Source organism: Melanotaenia boesemani, chromosome 17 (assembly GCF_017639745.1).
Source record: "Melanotaenia boesemani isolate fMelBoe1 chromosome 17, fMelBoe1.pri, whole genome shotgun sequence".
Classification (NCBI taxonomy): domain Eukaryota; kingdom Metazoa; phylum Chordata; class Actinopteri; order Atheriniformes; family Melanotaeniidae; genus Melanotaenia; species Melanotaenia boesemani.
The window spans coordinates 25,477,068-25,491,744 of NC_055698.1; the positions used below are offsets into that span (position 1 = coordinate 25,477,068).

The window sequence follows — 14,677 nt, forward strand, 5'->3', positions numbered from 1 at the left end:
TTTGTGTTTGCATTTTAATTTGCATTTGCCGTTGACACTGAGTGCATGTCCTCCGTAGTCTGTAAGCTTGCGTATTGCTGGCTTGAGTGTCACATCCTGGAAAAGTGTCTGAAAGATGTTAACTGGAATCGTGTTTACCTGTGCGCCAGTGTCTACTTTAAATCTCACTTTCTGTGGAGGAGAGCCTAGCTCTATATCTGCATATGCTTGCTCATTATTTTCGCCTTCGTTCTCAATTGTGATGCTGTCAATGTACAGGCAACTCTGTTCATCATCTGTGTCCTTTTCGACAGTCTCCGTGTTCTCTCTAACAGTGTGGACCGACTGGCGATGGGGACCTGACTGTGAGGCTGGTTTTGATTTACATGCTCTGGCAAAGTGGTTCATCTTTTTGCATTTCATGCACTGTTTCCCCTTTGCTGGACAGACATCTTTGGCATTGTGTTGCCCTCCACAATAACTGCATGTCTTACGTACTGCAGTAGCATGTTCCTTGTGTTTATTAAGTCTCTGTTGCTTATCTGGCCAATGTGGCTTTCTACCGATGGCATGAATGGACTCCTGGTCTCTGGCATGACTCATCCTGTTCAACTGCTGCTTTGCTAGCTCATGGGACCTTGCTATATCTATAGCTTTATCCAGTGTGAGCTCTGCGCCTTGACTGAGAAGTTTCTCACGAACATGAGGTGAATTCGTAGCAAATACAATGCGATCCCTCACCATTTCATCACTGTTTGGATAATTGCAATCCTTAATAAGCAGTTTTAACTCAGTCACAAACTGATCAAATGATTCATCCTCACCCTGCATCTTCTCATGAAACTTGTATCTTGCATAAATGGGGTTTGCTTTGGGCGTGATGTAATCTGTGTACTTATCGTAGTACGTTTTGAGTTTCTTGGCCTCATCTGCCGCGAGCGTCCACGTGTTATATACATCTCGTCCCTTTTCTCCAATCCACAAAAGGAGATAGCTGCATTTATCCGCTTCTTCTTTCTCTCGCAGGGGACCGGTAAACATCAGCTCCGCGTGCTGTTTGAAGCGCCGCCATGCCTCGGGCAAGTTGGTGGAATCCCAGTCCATCCGTGGAGCAGGAACACCGTATGCATCCATTTCTTCTGATGACGGGTCGGCGTAACGTCCGCCGCTTCTGACACCATGTATTGTTTCCGTCTTCTGTGACGATAAACTGAATAATCACAACACCACGTCGATCTCAGTAGTCTCCGTTTGTTATTCCTCTATTTCCGGTGTCCCGTTCCCAAGTCTCGCGGGATCTTCTACTATTAGTCAGAACAGTATAGAACATGCAGCTAGAGCACCATCTAGCGGACAATGTGAGTTTAATATAGCATGTTACAAAGGCGACCACCAGATGTTACAAAGATGGTAAGGAAAGCACGGACAGTTAAATCCAAATGTATGATAGTGATTTTTCTTTCTTCACAAGATTAAAATGAAATTATGGCTATTTAGAATGAGTATTTGAAAATTTTCAGGCTCATTTCAGGCTAATTTATTTCAATATGTGAGTCCACGGGGCCAGGAATTAGTCTGGCATTTCACATACCCCTTTCTTTTATATCGACCTCTGAGATCAGAATAGCAGAATGAGACTTTTCTGCCCAAAGCCCCGCCTCCCCCTGATGAGAGACGGTTCTGATTGGTTAACTGCCGGGAGTAGATGTTGGGAACATGTCTTTGTCATAGAAACACCAGCAGAACTCATAAACAGACCGAAGTAATATAAATACTTAGTAGTGATGCAAAGTTCGACTCTTTTCACTAACCCAGGTCTTTTACTCTCGAACAGTAAAGTGAACGAATCTTGAACGAGTAATGTCATTCATTTTTACAGCAGGTGGTGTTGTAAAAAAGTCCTCGATTCTCAAGCAGTAAATACTGAAGGCAACAAAACTACTGGTAATGCCACAAGCAATTCAAACCATGTGAAAACGTAGGGAAGCAAATACACACCACAATAAAGTGATTTGTGTCCTACATCCTCCCTGCCATTGTTTAACAGCGCAACAGTGACTCGGTAGCTATCACGTGACAAATGAACAAGAGACCGAGCCGAGAGCGAACGTACTGCTGACCTTGATACAGCTTGAGCTGTGAACGAACGAAGGAAGACCCATTCGGAGACCGAATTGCCTGTCACGTGACAGAGAGAAGAATTAGAGAGACCAATCTGAGAGCGAACGTACTGCTCGCCAAACAGCCTGAATGATGAACGAGAACGAGACCGAGAACGAGACCGTGCAGCCCGAGCTGTCTGTCACAAATGCCTGAGCAGCCTGGCTATCACGTGACAAAAGAACGAGGACCTGAGGACGGACCTGAGCGAGTCCTGAACGAATCATTTCTGTTTCCTGTCCTGACCTACTGACTGAGTTTATGCAGCTGCCTGCCATGTGACGAGAGGAGGTACTGCATGAAAATGAACGAATCGCTCACTGAGAGGACCCGTGACTCCCGAGTCATATAAAGGATTAGTTCATACTGAACGAATCGTTCGTGACCGACACATCACTAATACTTACCGTTATCTCCTAAAATTATTTAGGAGATCTTTTGTTTGTTTTGTGATATCCTCGTTAAAGAGTTGAAGATTGTTTTTTGTTAGTTTGGTTAACAAGACTGTTTGTTGTTTTGGTTAATGGTAATTTACCTAATTAAGGACACCTTTTGTTTGGCTGTTTGTTTCTTTTGTTACCAGATAGGATATATAACCTGGGATAGGACACCCTATTTGTTTGTTTGAACCCGGTTTTTGTATAATAAATTATTGTTATTTTTATATATCCTCCCTTTGGTCTGGTTCATTTCAGTTTGTTATCGTCCCTGATCCCCTAGATCTGAGAAGGGGACATAACAAAGTGGGGGCTCGTCCGGGAGATTTTGTTGTTGGGAAGGTCTTTTCTCAATTATATGGTGGTAAAAGTATCTGCATTGTAGAAGACAAAAGGCTACGTCATTCTACATGGCTTCATTTGATCTGGAGGCGTTCCGTGCGGAACCTTCTCTGGCTCAGATAGATCTGTGTAGGAAGGATGATCTGGCGTTGATTGCTGACTCTTATGACATCCTCTTACCTAAACAGATATTAAAGAAGGACATGAAGGCGATTGTTATTGAGGGTCTAGTGGAAAGACGTGTCCTGTGCGACACTATGTCTGAAGCTATGGGCATTCCGGATGCATTGCCTGTGCTGGCAGGTCCGCTGGAAGAGGCGGGACCTAGGGGCTCTGGGCTTGATGGACAGCTGAAATCAGCTGGAGATGAGGGCGAGGCACTAGAGGAAGATATCGGGGAAGCGACACCTGTTACTCTTCCTAAGTTTGATCCACTCCTCTCCGAAAGCAGCTCAGGAATCTCCCGAGTTGATGCTCGGTGGAGAGTAAAATTAGCCAGGTTGCAAATGGAAGCCAATGAGAGAGCTCAGCAGCGTAAAATGCAGCTTGAGGTCCGAATGATGGAAATCGAGGCTGACGAACAGGTGCGTCTACGGCGTTTGGAGCTGGAAGCATCCAACCCGTCCCTGACTCGTTCGTCTGATAGCCTAGGAAGGCATCAGAGCGACTCGTCTTCGTCTTGTCCCTTTGATATCACTAAATTTATACCGTCTGTTCCAACGTTTGAGGATGGGGATGTAGACTGCTATTTTGCAGCATTTGAAAGAATAGCGCTCATGTTAAAGTGGCCTAAAGACTGGTGGTCATTACTTTTTCAATGCAGATTAAAGGGAAAAGCACAAGAGGTTGTAGCAGCACTCCCTCTTTTAAGCAGCCAGCGTTATGACGTTGTGAAGGCGACGGTACTGAAAGCTTATGAGCTGGTGCCAGAAGCCTATAGACAAAAGTTCAGAAAATACAAAAAGGAACAATCCCAGAGTTTTGTAGAGTTTGCTCGTGAGAAGCGTAATCTCTTTGATCGTTGGTGTTCATCAAGTAAGGTGAACACATTTGAAACTGTAAGAGAATTAATCCTCTTAGAAGAATTCAAAAAGCAACTCCCAGAAGATGTTGTTGTCTATTTGAATGAGCAGCGTGTAGCAACGTTGTCCGCTGCTGCAGTGATTGAATGAGATTTAATGACCGTCGTCACAACACAATAAAACGCTAACCTAGCCCAGCACTAAAACAACCACAAAGTAAACTTAACACAACTAAACACTGTAAGCACCCATTGTGGAAAGGAGGTGGTCGCGACACACACACACCCGGTGCACAACATGAGGGGGAAAGCGGCCGGAGCCATTCTGGCTTCTCCCCCTCCAGACCTGCCTCGGCTGCAGCCTTTTCAGCCGAGCTTCCCCGTAGACTGCAGCCTGACTGGTCCAGAGGGGTGCCAGTCACACAGGGGCGGGGACAAAGGCCTTAGCCACTCTGGGCAGCACTCTGCTGCCACTAATCAACACACAAATGGCCTCAGCTGTCTATGACAAGCAGGGCCATAACACAATGTCAACACAAAACATACAGCTGTACATGTTTAACAACCCGCAGGAACTCAGTAACCTGCAGCAAGGTAAGGTAATGATGCTATTTGCTAACATTTTTTATGGGCTGTTACACTCTAGTTAGCTGTATTGCGGTGAAGTTTATGGTTGGTGAGGCACCGATTTACAATTGTAAGAACTGAAAAGAGCATCTTATTTCAATATTCATTCAACAGCATGCAACTGGTAATGCTTCATATCCTATCAGCATTCCTCTTTCAATTACACTCACACACCCACTATTACTAACTCTTCAGTGAGAAAAGTAGCTACTGGCTGTCCTAAAAGTCGCTAGAAATCGCGAAATGACATCTAATGTGCATAATAGCCTGGTACATGAAGGCTGCTGTGGAGAGGAATGTTGTGGGAAAGGCAAAAATGGATGAAAAGACAAGCTAAAAATGTTTAAAAAGGCAAAACTAATAAAAGTAAAACAAATTCTTTGGTTAATATTTTCTTTAATTCTAGTTTAATTTTATTAAGTGTAGGTTGTTTTCTAATTAGGAGGCTGCAACATTTCACAACACTTGTTTTCCTCCACACTCTTCATTAATAGACTTTAATATCTGACAGTAAGCCAGCGCGAAATCATCCTGCAGCAGCTTTGAACGTTTCATTTTCAGCCTGGTCATGAAACAGGTGATCATCTCCTGCTCTGAATACAGCTGCTGCTGCTGCCAGAAGCCTCTTCTGGTTGCTTTTGGACAGGGGAGGGGCCTGCGCAGCAGCACCCTCTCCTCATTGAAAAGAATAAACTACTTTCATATACGTCAGTCTACAAAAGTCTCCAATACTGAAAAAGTCGCTAGATTTGTTGCTAGTTGCTTTTAAAAAACAAACAAAACAAATAAAAAAAAGTCACTAAGTTGGCAACGCTGACACACCGTGTTGGCGTGTGAGTGCGCCCCCTTGAGGTGAGGCAGAGTACTGTTTGCCTCACCTGCTGACTTTTCTCTGCACTTTATTGTACAATAAACGGGAATATTTCTCTCACAAATACATTAAATACATTACACACATTGTAGAGAGTCATGGTGTATAACAAATATTTCTGTAAAGCTGATATTGGCGATATGCCGAGGAACAGAAAACGGCACGTGTCATGCAACCCAGTTTGTAATGGATGGCGCAGTCTGAGCTGAGGCACAGCTCGCCCGTGCCTCCACCAGGGTTTCTGCACTGGATTTGATTGGTAAATACTCATATTTGTCAGAAAAGTGTTAGAGCCATACTGAAAATGCATTTTAACATAGATCAGTGAAAAATATAAATATTTATTGTATGTTTTTCTCTTTATCTGCCTCACCTGCCTCCCCTGACCGCACGTCACTGATTTCTAGCCACTAGCCATGGACATCTATTGCTTCATGTGGTTCATCAACTGGGTGTTTTTAGCCTGGTTGTTACGTTTGTAGCATTTCCATCTATGGTGTTGATCGCTAACTTTCAGGTGTGTTACCTGCTGGTAGCGATCAGGTAAAGTAAGTGTGGGTTAATTCCTTTAGTTTGACCGTTGCTGACACACTATCAAAACAAAACAGACAACTAATTTGGTTTTACTTACAGCTTGTGGCTCAGGATCAGAAACGCGGTCCTTGATTGTAGGAACAGACCCTCCTTTCAGCTAAAGCCTGTTTGCAAATCCCTCATTGTACAGGCCCTTATTCATCCAGTAGTCTTCGGTGAAGTGTCGGTCACAAATACAAACGTTGGTGTAACTCTGTGGCTGGTTCCTGTTACGACCCAATGTAGGGGTATGAATGGGAGCAACAAAAGATGGCGCTGGGGACAGATGGTAAAGTAAAATAAAACCATTTTATTAAAGCCCATGAACGGTGAGTGAAAACCTGTAACAAAAACGTACACAAAATGAACGAGTGTTGGGGTTAGCGGACCTGCTGAAAGAAATATACCAGACCCTATACCAAAAACCACCGAGTGAAAACCAAATGACTGTACAAAGACTCGGTGAAGCTAAAACCAAACAAAAGAGCAGCAGATCCATAAACTAAAGTGACAGAAGTCACAACCAAAACCAAACACTAATCTAGCCCAACACTAACTAAACACAAAGCACCCACTGTGGCAGATCAACTAACGGTGTAGCCAAAGCTTAAACAAAACTGGGTGTAAAACGGTGAATCCAACTTAAACCGAACCATGATTAAGTCCTTCCCCAGGACAACACAAAATGGTCGGCAACCAAACGGATCACCCAAACGAAGCACAGCAAGCACCCAGTAGCTTTGCTACCTAAAAGTTCCACCACAACTTGGGATGTGGCCACCTGTGCTAACCAGCCACATTCCTACAACACACACATAGTGACTAAGTGAGGGGAAGCAGCCTGTGCCAATCCAGCTTCCCCCCCTGACTGACTTCGGCTGCAGCCTTTTCAGCCTCAGCCTCTAACAAGCTGCAGCCTGATTGGTCCATAGAGAAGCCAATCAGAGGGGCGGGGACGGAGGTGTGCCTGCTCCAGCCACTTCAGACAGAGCCTCCCGAACTGGCAATCAGTGGCAAAATGAGCCACAGCTGCCAACAATAAGCGGTGGCCGTAACAGTTTCCAAAAATAAACTCCACCCATTGCTGTTTCCTTCCGGAATTTGAACAAATGTAACTTTCTCTCACAGTCGAAGAAGCATTCCTTCTGTGACATGACATACACTGAGCAGAGAAGGTGGGTTTACCTTTCTTCTCGTAAATGTGGACAATCTGGAGAAGATGACCAATAACTGAGTCCCCCCTTCCTAGGATGTCACTGAAACATCAAAGTAGAAAAAAACTCTATAAAACCTGTTGTTTTCAGCGTAATGGAAACTGAATACAGAAACACACTGGAAAACTCAAATGTCCGTTTGTGATGATAAAAGTTGCCGCTCACTTTTCTGATGAGTATTCAGCACTGTAACACTGTTAAAAAAAAAAAAAAAAAAAAAAAAGTAGAAATTTTCAATAAAGATTGTCACAAAGTGCAAATTTAAATGAATTTATAAAACCTATTTTTTGCAGAGTCCTGTCAGTCGTGCATTATGATGTCTGTTACATCAGCATTGTCACCGTCTCTCTGTTAAGTTAAATTTTGAGCATGTGTGTGTCTGTTGACACTAGTCCTAAAAAATTACTGTTGCGTTCACATGTCCCGTTCCACATCCAGGGGTTATTGCTTTATGGACAACTGTGAGAGAATCAGGAGGGTTTCACAAAGGGAGCAGAGGAAGCCTGAGTAAGCAACTACACTTAAGAAAACAAGCCCAAAAACCTGACAATATTGCAGAGACAAATAAACCCAACAAGACTTTTCAACTCTGCTCATGTTGTGCTGCATCACCGCTGTAAACAGGAAGATCACAGCTGCTGGCTGAAATGTATTAATTTAGCTAGTAACGAACAAACGTGCCATAGTTGCTTTATTTAAAGTGTGATTCATTAGAAGAGTAGTTACAAAAAGTAAATTTTACGACCCTCTCTGTAACCAGGGGTGACGGGGTCGGTAACAAAACGAACCGGGCAATCCGAATGATATACACAATTATTTATTATACAGACACGGGTTCAAATTGACAAAACAAACTCAAAATCATTAACAAAAGGTATCCTTATCTCAGGTAGTATATCAAATCCGGTAACAAATAACAAAAGGTGTCCTTAATTCGGTACAATGTTACAATTAACAAGTACAATTAACCTTACCACCAAAATCGATAGTTACCAACTCCTAAATCTAACATAACACAAATTATCCTTAAGGCTTCAACAATCAAACAAAACCATACAATTAAACATAAATCCAATAATCCAAACTCAAAACCACTACTCGAACTTGAGAGTGTCTCTTCTTTTTAGTTCAATTGCAAAAGCTGCAAAATAGGGATTCTAAGGCTTACAAGCCACAAGGGATCAAATACTGCCAGTGTCTCTCAAACAATCCCAAACTGGCAAACTGTGCACCAGAGGAACACAGCTGCCCCGAATGATGACAAGTGCTCCTTTTTAAGGACAGGGAATCCCCTGGATTGGTCCTGGTTGAAAGGGATGGCATCCAATCACGGCGACAGGATGGTGGGATGGTGGATCTGTCATGGTGTTGACCAATCACTGACGGGAAGAGTGAAGTGTAGGAAGTAGGGAGTCCCCACCCCGTCTCAGGGTGTCTACATGCAGCAGCAAAAAAGAAACACATCCACAGGCAAAGTCGGGGATGTGACAGTAACGGTGCTACAGTAACGTTACTAGTAACACGTTAATACCAACACTGCTCAGCACAGAACCTCAATGATGTGAAAGCAGTGCAGCTTACTGCAGCTCCTACCATCATCATCATCCACGGCAGCTGATGAAGGTTTCTGTTCTGCTGTAGCAAACATGTCAATCATTTTTTGATGTTTGTCTTTTTAAAAGAATGTTTTTAGTGCACCAGTTTCTCTGCGCCTGTTGTCTCTTCTTGGTTCTGACAGGTAACTGCATCCAGTGGTAAAGAACCAAAAGGGGTTTAAAGTATCTGATTGTTTCAACCTGGTGACAAAAAAACTCCAAAGCACAAGTGGTTGTGGTGGGCAAATTACTCCTGTTGTATCTGATTGTGTTGTTTGTTTTTCAGTATCCTGGAAAATAAGCAAACTGAACAACAGTAACAGTCAGCTGCAGGCCAAACTTACCGGTAAGAAAGATTTTTATCTGAATAAACACCAATATCACACTTCATAATATTTACCTCAATATTGTCATGTTTTACATTTTTAACTATGGTTGTTTTAAAGCTACGAAAACTAACTTCAGTCAGCTGCAGAGCCGTCATGAAATCCTGAGTAAAAATCACAACCAGTTAATGGATGAAATGAAGAAGCTGAAGAACAAGACTGAAGGTGAGAGAAGACTGAAAATTAACACATAACATCACCGCTGAACATGTGACATGAATCTAGTTTTACCTTGAGAATGAACAGTTTTACAGAACAGTTTTCCTCCTGTTCACATACTAGATGATAAAAAGGAAACACCTCAAAACAAGTTTCCATGCAATTTGGTCACAGATTGGAGGAACTACAACAGCAATATTAAACTGTACACAAGTTGATTTTCCTATGGTTTTAATCTGTTTAATTAACTGTCATTTTAAAATTTAAATTAAATTAATTCTGATCTGATATTTCAATTAAAATTTATTTAACTGTCTTTTCTTGTAAACTCTTTATTTATCAATATGGCAATTTGTAAATAAGTTTATTCAGATTCCTTCCCTTGAAACTTGTTTTTATCGTTATTACAAACAAAGTTGTTAACATTTATAAAATAGGATGAGCCAGATTACGATTTTGGCAGCATGACTCCAGGAACTAACTGAACCTCACTGGTGTCACTTTGGAAACAACTGATCGTTTTATTGATTAAAACTTGCTTTGTTGATCTAAAAACAGCATCACTTCTTTCTGCTCATGACTGATAAGGTGTGAAGAATTTTAAGTTGTTAATCCTGAACATCATTAAGCTGCAGAACATTAAATTTGTAATGTCTGGGTTAGAAAAGAGAAAATGGAGATGGGAAATAACAAAGATGGACCTGGTTTAATATGTTTTCCGTCAGAGAATCTTTGTTATAATTGTGAAAAACCTGCCTCTGAAAAAGAAAAACAGTTTTGATTTAAAAGTTCAAATTAAGAAGAATAATTACTGGATGTCTCGAGATTCTCATTCATCCAGGTCATGACATCCAGTGTTGGTTGTCTCAAGTCAACTGGACTGTTTTAGTTCCTTCAGAACATTGTGCTCTTATCGAGGAAGAGCGTCCTCAGTTCTGATGGAGATAAGGGGAGATTTTACTGCAGTAACATGTGAAACCACTGGGTTGAGCTTGTTTCTGGGGAGGAGGTTACTGTCCTGTAGTAGACATCTACTTTCCGTCTCTACTGCTTTCATGGCTGGCTGCATGTAAACAAAGTGGTCTCCAACAATGACTGACATGGGTCAAAGCAAAGCAGTGCAGACTTTCACTGATTACATCAATTATGTGGACAAGAACATCAAAAGCACATGAAAAGATGTGAACAACAACAGCAGCTGCCTTTCCTGGACTGTACTGTCCACATGATGGAGGACAGGAGCCTGCAGACTGGACAACCCTCATCCTTTAAACACAAGCTCGGAGTTATCAGAACGCTTCAGTACCGGCCAGAAAACATCCCCACCAATGCAGAACCCCAGGAGCAAAGAATAAACATCTCTTAGGATGATAGAACTTATGGATTGTTTCTACCTGGACTGGACCTTTATTAAAGCTGCAACTAGACTCAGAAACACCACCGACACAGGGAGAAAGGAAAAGAAGAAAAAGGAAAGGGAATTGTTGTCATCCCTGATGTGGCTGGAACATCTGAGAAACTCAGGAGGATTTTTAACAAACAGCAAATAGCCATGTTTGTCAAACCCAGCCACCCCGTCACACAGAAACTGACTCATCCTAAAGACCCGACTCCACACTCTTAAAAAAGCAACCTGGTGTTGCAGGTCAGTGCAGTGAGGACTGCAATGAGCCCTATATTGAGGAAAACAATCACTCAACAGGTGGATGCTCAACACAGGAGAGAAACTCATCAGATCAGGACTCAGATTTTCTCCTTCATTCATTTTAAAATACAGACTTTTGAGGACCTCAGTGATAAAATCTTGGACAGAGAAGACGAGTGGTTTGAGCCGCAAGTGAAAGAGGCCATCTATGTCAAAGTAGAAAAAGCTTCAGTAAACAGAGGAGGAGGACTGAGACATCAGCTCTCCCCCACCTACAGCAGCATCTCTTCAGCCATACCAAAGACAATGAAGAGACTGACCCCCACTTAGCCTCAAGAGAAACTCCTGACAATAGTTGCTATTATTGACACCTCAGCTTGTAGACTCACTACTTCAGTAAAACTTTCTCCATCAGAACTGAAGAAGCTCTTCTGGATGAGAGCAAAATGTTTTCATGAAACTAAACCAAGTCCAGCTGACTTGACCCAACCTACGTTGGATACGATGACTGAATACTACGGCAATACTTCCTGAAAAGGAGAAATAGGGAAACAGATCATACTTCAGTGGGTTTCTAGAGTCATTTTAAGAAGAACTAAAGATTGAAAATAAAACTTAATGGAGCATGTTAAAATGTAGAGCATCGTCTTCATTTGCATTACATTACACTGCATTAAATCACATTTCACTGAGACAAAGTGGATAAAAACACACTGAACTACAATACGAGTCACGTTTTCACATTTGCTGGTTAGTTTTTGAATTCATGTGAATTTACTGTGATGTATCGTTGGCAGCAACTTAAAACTAACATCTGATTTAATTTTTCCTGTATGAATATTTCTGTGAAGGACCAAATATATATAAATGAGAAACTTGAGCTATTTATGGAGTAAACATCCTGAAAGTATTATTGATTTGACATTAAATAACATAAAATCTGATTTTGAAATACTTGTTTGATATTCAGAGATCTGCTGTCCTGATGGATGGAAAAGATTTGGATGCAGTTGTTACTTTAAATCCACTGAGAGTAAAAACTGGTCAGAAAGCAGGAAAGACTGTCAGGAAAGAGGAGCTGATCTGGTGATCATAAACAGCAAAGAGGAACAGGTGGGTGTGTGTTTGATTTTTTATGTCTGTGTGATCTTTGATGTAACTGATCTGGTACTTTAGTCTTGATCTTTTGTCAGTCTGCTTCCTGTCCTGATGGATTTCACTTTAAATGGTTTTCAAGTCCTAAAATCAGGATCAGCTGATCAATTAGATCCATTTACTTGATTTACTTCATGAATTCATCTCAAAATGTAAATATTTTCATATTTCAGAACTTTATGGTTTTGTTTTGACTCAGTTCTGCTACATTTGTTAAAAAAAAAGAATAATTGTTAAACATGTAGTAAAAATGTGATTTATTTACCAGTACAAAGACCAGATCAGTATGAGTGAAAAAATGTTGCTGAATGAATCATAAACATTAAAAATTATTTTCAATAACAACAAAATCAGTGAAAACTGTTTTCTGATCAAAGGAAACTACAGGAAACTAAAGTCAGTAGTTTTAATGAAATTTCAACATTTGTTTTAACAAAGACTGAAAATTATATCCTCTTCCGGCTCTCAACCGAGGCAGACGCTTTTCTTCTCCCTCCCTCTTCCCACTCTGCCCTGCTACTGTCCTGTCATCTCTCTGAGCCTCTCTCTGCATTTCTTTCTGAAACCTAAATCTTGAGATATAGATTTGATCAGTTGGTCCCTAAACGCAATCGACCAAATTTATTCGAACTGGAAAACAGGTGTAGGGCAGCCTGCTTGTCCTAGCAGAATGTTTTCGGCTGGATATATGATGGATTCCTGGGGAGTGTGGAAAGTCATGTGCCTGTCGATCCTGTCTGTCGAGGACGCTGAAGACATCTATACATTCAGATTCATGATTACTGGGTTTCTGCTGTTTGGAGCGGGCGGTTTCCTGGCATATCGCAAAATTCGGACACTGTCGGCGGTCACTGGCAAGCTGCCGGATTTCTGTGCCGGTGTGTGTCGAGCTATGAACAATCAGACTTTGGCGTTGCAGGAGCTAAATTGTAAACTGGAGGCTATTCTAGTTCTGGATGGCAAGCTGGTTGCGATTTCTGAGCTTGTACGTAAGGTGGTCACCAACTTGGAGAAGTTGTCTGCTCGGCTGGATGGAAATTGACCCACAATTCGGATGATTGGAGAGTCGCCAGTGGGACCACTGATAGACTCAAGGCAGACGAAACAGCTCTGGTCTGAACCAAAACAAATGCTGTTATCAAATTCGGCTCCCTGTGCTGGCCTTGGATGGCTGGTTGAAAGCTCCCTGGAATGTTTTGTTGATGGACGCTCAGTCCCCCACCCTCCCCTCACCCTCTTCACGGGCGATGGACTTCAACCTGGATCAGCCCTCAAGGATGCCCACTATCATCAGGTGGCAGAGACTGTGATGGAGAACTGGGGCAAAGTTCACATGCTCACTTACTGCGCACACACACGCACCACACTCAAGTACACCACTACAGATACACCTCCCCGTGATTCACTGTCTGGGCTGTCCTTTTCCCCCCTCCCTCCACTCCCGGGCAGTGGGTTGATTGGACGCGCTCAGCTGAGTCTGCACTTGCTGTAATGGGAGACCCCTCTCCCCCCCGCCACATGTTTCTGATGTTGTGATTGTCTGAGTTATGTGATTTATGTACTGAGGAGTGTTTTTTGTATCTCAATAATGGGCCCTTAGGCCCAGTGTGGAGATGCCTTTTTTTATCCTCTCCAGCTACATCTTACTCCCCTAATGTTACCTTTCACCTATATCTAAGACAAGGAGCACTGTAGAAACGGCTGCTGCCTCAGTTTGCCTGATCCTGTTTGTGTTATATGTTGTTATTGTCTAGTCTTGGATGGGTTGTTCTGGAAACACAAATTTCCCTTCAGGGATTAATAAAGTATTTCTGATTCTGATTCTGATATTCATTAACATTTTGTTGCTTTTGGTTTTTGCAGAATAGAAGAATTAAAAAGTTTGTTTTTCTTTCAGATATTGTTACAGTTATGTTACTACAACAGACGAGCAGAATAATGATTTTTTTTTATTCTACCTTTTCTTGTCTGTCCAGGAATTTGTCAGTAAACTGAGTTCATGGTTCTGGATCGGTCTTCAATGGAAAGAACATGGATGGAAATGGGTGGACGGATCTCCACTGACAGTAACGTAAGACATTCTTTACAATGTTAATTAATATCACTGTTTAGAGACGTAAAATCTAAAATGTAGAATCTTACAATTTTCTCCCGATAAATATGAAAAATCAGGAGATAATTTCAATTTGTTTCAACAAGTATCTCTCTGAATGAACAACTTGAACTTTGTTCACTAAAAACTTCCTGCAAGCCGACTGAAAAACTACAACAAAACATGTTTACAACTGACAAAGTATTTTACTACATTTAATGGCTGAAAAGGTTTTTCTAGTGTCTGATGGTTCACAGTGAAAAGTCATGGAGGAGGACAGACTGATCAGAAATAAAACCACTAACAAGCTTAAAACCAGGAAGCAGATCAGCAGAGGAAACATTTCTGGAGGATTGAGCAGCTTTTACAGAATTTAATGAATAAATAGAGACAATGTTGGACTTTATCAAGAGTCCATAAA

The 14,677-nt window shown here is 41.8% G+C and overlaps 1 protein-coding gene across 1 annotated transcript in view; it reads left to right on the forward strand.

Moving 5' to 3' along the window:
• The window catches only part of LOC121656682 (C-type lectin domain family 4 member F-like), a 781,688-nt gene that overhangs the window by 126,182 nt on the left and 640,829 nt on the right, over nucleotides 1-14,677 (forward strand). Inside the window, exon 10 of the mRNA XM_042011801.1 lies at nucleotides 9,266-9,370. Coding sequence (XP_041867735.1) covers nucleotides 9,266-9,370 — 105 coding nt within the window. The remainder of the gene's footprint in view (nucleotides 1-9,265; nucleotides 9,371-14,677) is intronic.